Below are 8,959 nucleotides of genomic sequence, written 5' to 3'. Positions count from 1 at the left end.
TTGGAGGGACCTTTTTTAAGTCCTACCGAGATTTTTTGAAAAATGATTTAGATAAAACTACATAGAACAGGTGGTGTTTTCATAACAGTTCCGTTAACCAACTTTTGAAAAACAATAGAGAATACCGATAGCTCGACAAACATTCAAAATCTGAGAAACATGCTCAAGCAATGTATAAAAAGGTCTTTAAAAACCGGTTCATATTTAATTGTCCAACAGTCAACTCGGGAATGTAGTTGCAACAGGGAAGCAGTGGCTGTGTTTGAGAGAAGCGTCTACTTCTTAGCAAAAGAAGAAATCCCATGTATTATAAAGTATGAACATTTGATTTATCATCTTATGCTACAAGACAACTCTCTGAAACAATGGGAGGAAAATAAGAGCGACCGTTCCACATATAGAAGCAAAGCTATAGCTTGCGATCTACTGATCTGCATTGCCGAAGTTCTAGATGATTGTGACACCACCTCGTAATTGAATAAATGGACTCCATAATAACTGACAAATCGTCAGATATCAACAATGTGAACCAGTTGTCAACTTTCATTCGCTATCTGACTGACAGCAGTGAAGTAAAAGAAAAATTATGATCTAGGAAGAATTGACTCATAAACCATTATGAGTTCACTTGACAGAGAAATGATGAAAAGGTACTGGAATTACAAGAAAATAATTTCATTGCACTTTCGATGGTGCTGCCAAATGTTCAGGAAAAATAAGTGGTTTGCACAAGCGATTTTCAGAGAAAGCAGGAAGGGTAGGTCCTTATGTATATTGTATGGCCCAAACCTATCAATATCATTAATGTAAATAACAAAGAGCAAAAGCCCAAGCATTGACCCTTAAGGAACTCTTACCAGTAAAAGAAGTCTAGTTTGACTTAACTCCATTAATAACCTCTTGTCTTTATCCATCTAATGATCCTACAACGTATTAAACTGACCTTTTTCCCAGCCTTTACCAATGTGATTTTCTAGTTAATCTTTTCTATATCACTTGGGTGGCCAGAAACTGCAGTATTAACCCTTTCATGTCTGTCCTGTATTGGATAGTCAGTGGCAGATGGAGCAGTACATTTATATTCCACCCTTTGAATTCCATTGGCCCTATATTGAGATACTATGTCTCATTAGTTGTATATCTCTACCCCTGCAACGGAAATGACAATTTCTGATTTTAGCATTCAATCTATGTCTATGATAAAGTTTAATTGTAACTTTTTTCGTAAGCAGTGAAAAACTCTCCTACTTTTGCATGAAGTAATTTTGCATGTTTTATCACAATACCAGTCAACCAGTATGGTAAGTTCTCAGTTAAAATGTCAGTTTTGGAAAAATTCTTAACAGCTGCATTGCCTGTTTGTGCAACACAATAGAGATGTGTTTATATGTGTTATCATTTGTAGTCTATCATTTTATTTCACCAACTCACACATCTTAAGCATCCACACTTATATGAAGTGATACTAAGATTCAGCAGTTAGGGCAGTGTTTCCTAACCTTTTCACCACAAAAAAACCCCTTTTATTACTATTTTTTTTCCCACAGATATGATGATTTTGAAAGATTCCGTCTACCCAACAAACTGCTTTTATTAACTAATAATTAACTCGTTTCCCATTTCTCACTATCAAATAAAAGCCATATATAACTAAGTGTGCAATTAAAAAAACAGCAGTATTAAAAACCCACGTTTAATGAGATGGTATTACCTTCATGGACCCCAGGTAAGGAACCGCTGAGTTAGGTTGTCACACAATTTTTTCTTGATTTTTCTAATACTGTGGTAATTTTTCATGGATTATATCTGTAACTCAAAAGCAATTAGCTCCCTACAAACTAACCTAAGGTTCAAAATAAATTTCCCCTGACAACCTAAAATAATTTAAGTTCGTAAGATTACATCAACACTATTTCATTCACAGTTAACACAGAATATTAACAACTATGGTCTTAAATAATAAATGGGTTTTGATTCTTGAATTTTTATTGAGAATCTGTAATCCCATATTTTATCACTAGACTAATAAATATTGAGTTGCACATAAAAAAACAAATTAATGATTCAGAGTAGTCAATTGTATATTTTGGCCACAAACTATAGTTGAAGGTAAAAACCAAGAAAAAGGATTATACTAAGCATACATAAAATTGTAATAAATCATAGCCATTTCCTCCTCCTATTTCAGTTCAGTATTTTTGTCTATACAGTTTACATTATGAATAAATACATGTAATGATACTTAAAACATCCCTCATCAACAGCAAAAAAAAACAACAAATTTCTGCATTATTCAATTTAAACACAATTTTTTTAAAAATGGGAGCACACATTTTCCTTTAGCCCCCTTTATGTATTTAACCTACAGAACCAAAGTTACTGGTAAAGAGCAATTTGTCTTCCATCATTATGTACCTAAAACTATTTATCATATTTCTTCCAACTTTCTGAAAAGGATTTCTCTCCAACCCATACTCAGACAGGTGGCTTTCTCAAAAACATATCATACATTTTGTCACTGTACAAACTAATTGCAGAAATAAATAATTTTGTTTATGAAAAGCTTAATGAATCACCTTGAAACTGATCAATCTTATCTTACTGAAAAAAACATATATATATAAAAGGATATAAAAATAATTTTCAATAACACACATTTCCAACTGTTAAACCTACATTCAAAGATTTTCCTATTTTGTTAAACTAGAGCCAATGGAATATTTAGAACAAGCTTTAGTCACACATTATCAACAAGAAGCAAATAAACATTTTGAATGTACTGAACATATGGTACTCTTGAATAGTTACCTGAAAGCCTTAATTTTTCAGATGGGTGTAACAATTTTTCAAAAACTATTTCAAGTCGTTGCAGTCTTCACAACTCCATATGAAGGTCTGTATCATATTTGTTTACTAAGCAGTATGAAAACCATGCTGATAACTTTCTGGGTTATATTTTATTTCTGCACAAAAATTCAAACAAATACATTCATAACATTAAACAGTTTCCACGAATTTCAGATTCTTCCCTCCCCTCCTGAAGTCACATTTCAACCATGATCTAAATTATAGCTATCCACATTTTGTTCAAGTTGTACATTATTTTAATTTCTTTTCATATACAGAACTGAGTGTGAAAATAACACTTAGATGTTAGTCTAATTTCTTTCTGGAAAAAACAGAAACTGAAGAGAAGGTAGTAACAAACGTTTCCTGGCAGTTACTTAACACTAGGTCATGTTTTAGCCCATACAGCCAGTTTCCTCGGAGCTTAATTCCCACTCTACTCTCTGTTGTAACAAAATTATAACTATTTTTAAGCAGACTGAGATTTGATAGAAACACGGTTGATGATTTCCCATAACTATGATATTTAGTGTTTGAACTTTATATAAAAAATAATGAGCACATAAAGTTAAACAATACAATTACCACAGCTATATTAAATCATCAACTATTTTTCTGTCAAACTCTGTTCCACCCAAAATAAATTTATATTACTACAGAATGAACTAAAGAAACACTGGTGTACAAACTAGAAACAAATCTTAATGTTCACTTTGGTACCAGGAAACTGTTGTTAACTGTGCAATTTGTTTAATAAAATTTAGAAAAGTTAAAAAATAATTTAAACTGTAAGTTTTCTAATATCTCTTAGAGCTGTATAAAAGTTTTAAGAATGCCATTATCAAGCCTAAGGCTTTATTATTGAAAGTATTAAAAACTTTAACATTAAATGTGTATTGCCATTCAAAAATACACATACATATAGATGATCTGATGTTGTACTTTGTTTCACTGAGAAAACAAAAACATTTTATTTTATTCCTTTTTATTTTTTAATTTGGACAAATAAATGGAAATAATCAGCTTCTACCAAAAGTTTTTGTAGTGATTGAGAAACTTTTTAATTTTGAAAATAATATCGACAAGACACAAAACTGAAGAAGTTTAGAAATTTTATCTGTAAATTTACACTTTTTTTTTACTGGGTTTCTAGTAAGCATATTAAAGTTCAGTTATCTTCTGATGCCTCTAGTATTGAAATGCTGTAAGCAAGGTCCCAGTAATGTTCCACTCCATGTTTTTTAAAGTGCTCACGTGCAAAACTTTCTGTTGGACAAACCTTGAACTTCATTTCTCCAAAACTACGGCTTTTAGCTGTACCCTATTACAAAATTATAAAAGAAAATAATGATAATGTTAAGGTCGCACACTTAGATCAGGAGGCTCTCTCAAACACACATCATATATTTTGTCACTGTACAAAAAATTTAAAAAAAAAAAAGACTTAAAAAAAACATAATCCTTAGAATATTTACTACAGTAAAAGAAGATATAAAAATCATTTTCAAGAATGCACATTTCCAACTTTTTAATTAAAGCTACATTAGAGGAACTTAATAGTTTGTTCAACACTACAGAACAAAAAGGACAGTGTGAAAATAGCAATGTTCCAGATCACTGATATGGTAACTGGAACAGTAAAACAACTATTACCCATAAAATAGAAAACCAGCTAGTACTCACCTCCCATACAAGCAAACATCGATTGTCAATCTTCTCTCCTTTATCAGCTGCAACCAAAGATTAAACCAATCAAAACATACAAGCCTTAATGCTTAAAACTGCCCAGTGATGAAACAATGAAAACTTCATTACATAAAAGTAAAACGTCAGTGCAATAGTGGGTCTGCACCCAGTTGTGTCTAGATTAATAATGATCAACTGTTATAGAGTTATTTAATTAAAGCTTGACAGCTTCTAGGGTAGCAGTAAACAATATAAAGTAGCTATAACGGTAACTAGATAAACTAATACAAGTTTCTAAAAGTTAATACGTTAGCTCCTAAAGTGTTTTACTTGAAATATCTGCTAGCAAAAAAGCCAATTTAATCTAAAAAAATAAGAACAAATAATAACCTTCTTTTTTCACAAATTAAAACCTTAAAAACAGAATTTTAAGCAGCACTGCTTTTACGTAAGCACACAAAAATGCTAAATTAGATACCAAAAAGTACACACATCAAATAAGAGACCAATTTTCATTTTTAACTTTGTTCAATGCAAACTGCAATTTATTTACTAAACATTTCTATTAATGAAAGTAAAATAATGAACTATATCTCCAGAATTTATCTTTAGTGGCTCAACATGTCACTATTAATTGAAAAATGTTTTGGTATTATATTCCATGTGATATGAATCTTTTAGACACATTTACCAATGTTCAATTAACTGATGATGGTGTTCCAATTTAGTTTCAACTAGATTAGCAAACTTGTATGTTATTGATAGCTCTTCATTAAAAGCTGTAACAGCAAAATATTGCTCTAATAAAGATACCTGCTGAAGATATAGGTATTTATTTTAATTGCATCAATAGAAGAGACATATTTTATAAATCACTTAAAAAGTGAAACAATACAACATAGATTTAGTATGAAACTGTATCACTGATAATAATGATGAAATTCATTCAAGATAATTCACACATGGAAAGAAAAACATTAACTAATAGAATACAAAAACTACCAGCAGTACTGAATGTAGCATTAGAAATGTTTTTTTATGTAAATTCATGAATTGTTCCAAGAGTAGTTGGTCTTTATAGTAACAGAACTAATGTGAATTAGAACGATTTTATTTAATAAACTTAGCAAAATCTCAATATTTTTTAGCACCATTACTTTCTTTTAAGAAGTTCAAGCACTTCAAATAATAATTACCTAAAATGTAATAACACTGAAGTAACAACTGGAACATTTAACACAAAAGTCAGTTCATGCCTGTGGGTTTTCATAAGCAAGTTCTGGGCCAGTCAGAACGATCAGGAGTTTTTTAAAAACTCCAAGGATGTTGTTCAGTTGCTGAGTTTGATAATCTAATTAATGTTTTTATTATTACGGTGAAACTATTAAAACTGCATAAAAATTGGTACAAACTTTCTAAATAATGTCTAGTTTCTGTAGAAGAAAATTCATACAATTTTATTTAGTGTTTGTATCATTTTTGTTCCAAATTTGTTGTAAAAAGTGTTTTGAAAAACAATAAAAATATACTTCCTATAGACTTACTTTATTAAAGTTTTTATTCTTCAGGAAGTTCTATCTTAATATATAGCCAACCAATTTTAACTTGTTCCGTACTCATTATTTCTTTTGATACTTTATTTTACTGATTGAAGGAAATGACCTCCCAACAGTAAATCCTATACACACAGCATGACCATAAAGATATTTACTGGTGAACCATGAACTCATCTTTCAGAAGTCCATTACCTTTATCTGGTGTCCATAGTGTATTTTGCCAAAATTAGTTTGGTCAAAATCAATACATGTCTAAGATGTAATTTGTATTCAATAAACAAGATTTTGTTTTTGTGCATCATTTGATTAGAATAAAATTAACAATATATTCAATAAAAAAGGATCATTGTCATCCAAATAGTTTGCTGTTGTAGATTAGCTTATTGTACTTGCTAAACCTAAATTATCCTTACCTGATGTCTTATCATATAAGAATATACCTCAAGCTTTCAAACAGACATAATATAACACAAAAAGATTATCAGGATTGAAAAGAATGTCAAAATAAAAATTGGAACATTTGTTTCATGTTTCTTTGTAAAATACACTTAATAAATATTTAATAAAACTCAAATATTCTTGAATACAAAAATTGTTGAAATATAAATATATTTATGTTTAACTTAAGTTTTTAAATTTGATGTGAACGCATGTACTTGCCACCTGAAGTGCACACAATGATCATCGTAGATTTAATAACTGAATTTCCTGAATACACATAAATGCTTTTACATAATTAAGGACAGGATGATACGATAAAGCTGATATCAAGAACAGAGCAGGAGAACAATGTATCACTTAAACAAAAAAAAGATGTAGATTTATAAGAATTTCAGAAAATATTAATAAATATTTATAATAATAATATTTTTGGTAGAATTGAAATTGTCACAAAAATTGTTGTAAGAGAAGTTGTTGGGAAAATTAAAAAAAGGGCAAGATCAAGCACGAATAATGACAAGTCATGTACTTCAAATGCGTAATACTTCAGTTTTTTGATCTAAAATATTAATGTATTTTTTAAACATTTATTTTGAACTTAAGCTAATGGTTTACATAAGTTTGTATTCTTTTTTTATATATCATATTTTGGGTCAATTGTTAGTGTTGCCACATGTTATTGGGTGCACATTTTATACTTGTATTTTGCTATTTCAAGTTCCTTAATTATTATAGTTATTAATTTATTCAATATGATTAACTCAGTAAAAGATTTGTAAATTCATAGACAAATACTTTATTAGAAAGTTTGATTTTTTGTACAACAAGCTAGTAATGTAGCCAAATTTCATGAAGATATACATAGTGCATTCAGAGTTATAGTATTTCATGGTTACAAAGTTAGTCAAAATGACCAAGTCATATACAAAGAGTTAACAGACTTGGGCAAAGCTCAAATAATAATAGGTACTGCTGTAAGATAATTGAACTATAATGGTTTTACTAATTAACCCTAATTGCTAAGCATAAACAGGGTGATTTTTTTTCCTAAGAATAAAAATCCTTTTCATCTCACAGTTTCATATTTCACTTGCATAACCTTTAGAGCCTCCTAAATGAATATTAAAAGCTTTATTGGTCAAACTTCATACTTTTTCTCTTATTTTCCCTATCTAATACTAACTGTAGTGAAATTAATAACTTAAAAAATGGTATAAAATCAATTCCTTTGTTTCTTCTAGAATAACTACAGATTTTAACAAAAAATTACAATTATTTATCCTAAAAGCCACAGTTATTTAACCTTTTGAAATCTTATTGCTTTTAATTTTATTACTTTACAATGACCTTTATTAGATCCTATCCAAGTACATGACAGGCAATTAACCACAGTGGGAGAGCTTAACGTAAACAACCGATCAGGTTAACATCATGTGATGCAGTTAGCTTGAAATAGTCTTGTGAAATTTTATTAAATTTTTTCATTTACTTTTTGTTTCTAACCTAAAAATTTCTAATTTGTACATCTTAGTTACTTTTATTGAAAAAAATATAACAATTAAAAATATATGTATAAAAAAACAATACATTTTTGCCTTACATTATAGTTGAAACCTATTACAATAATTTGTATGCATGAGTGTGTTTCCTTAGCACTAATTATTTCATACTATGTTGGTTCCTTACAAAATCATTAATGTTTCTTTCAAATATGCATTTTATAAAACAAATGTATATCAGGCTCTAGAATACAATATCCCCAAACTCCTTATTTAACTAGCTTTCTAACTAAACTATAAATAGATTAAAATATTTTCCATTATCTGTTTGGAGCAAAAAAACATGGTCATAAATAATGAAACTGTAGCAAAAGAAAATAACAGTGTAAAGAATATTGTAAAAAAACTGCTCTTGTACTAGTTATAAATGATCTAATAACAATTACCACATAAGGAATGTTGTAAAAAACGTTGCTCTTTTTATTGATTATAAATAATCCAAAAACAATGTCAAACAGAAAGACATGGGAGGGGAAATGTAATGTGAGCTATACCTCAGTACAGAAAGAAACTTGGAGGTTCCAAGTTTACAATCTGACTTTTCAATGTATATAATATATTTCTGATTAGTTGGACACTCTAGTATTTTGTAAAATACAATCACTTTTCAGTTATAAAACATTATATATGTATATACATTATTACAATTTACAAATAAGTTCTTAAATTTCAGTTATTTTTCTTAAAACATAGAACAGTAAATAAAGAACTATAGAATATAATAATCTCTTCTAGTTACAAACTTTGTTCTCATTTGCTGCTTGTCATAGGTTGCTAAGCCTTATCAAATTTTGAACGTGGAGGATGTGAAACAAAACAATTTTTTTAGGTTTTATATATACCTTTTAAAATAAACAAAAATCATAAATT

The 8,959-nt window shown here is 29.2% G+C and overlaps 1 protein-coding gene across 1 annotated transcript in view; it reads right to left on the bottom strand.

Annotated features, from left to right (window-relative positions):
• Positions 1 to 2,938: 2,938 nt before the first annotated feature.
• LOC106465149 (U4/U6 small nuclear ribonucleoprotein Prp3-like) overlaps positions 2,939 to 8,959 on the bottom strand; it is a 65,767-nt gene continuing 59,746 nt past the window's right edge. Inside the window, exons 18-19 of the mRNA XM_013925348.2 lie at positions 4,531 to 4,577; positions 2,939 to 4,168 (exon numbers count right to left, since the gene is read on the bottom strand). Coding sequence (XP_013780802.1) covers positions 4,016 to 4,168; positions 4,531 to 4,577 — 200 coding nt within the window. The 3' untranslated portion in view covers positions 2,939 to 4,015. The remainder of the gene's footprint in view (positions 4,169 to 4,530; positions 4,578 to 8,959) is intronic.

The sequence above is a fragment of the Limulus polyphemus genome, unplaced genomic scaffold, assembly GCF_000517525.1.
Source record: "Limulus polyphemus unplaced genomic scaffold, Limulus_polyphemus-2.1.2 Scaffold1849, whole genome shotgun sequence".
In the NCBI taxonomy this organism is placed as follows: domain Eukaryota; kingdom Metazoa; phylum Arthropoda; class Merostomata; order Xiphosura; family Limulidae; genus Limulus; species Limulus polyphemus.
Note: the sequence above shows the minus strand (reverse complement) of the source record. Positions and strands in the feature narration are given on the sequence as shown.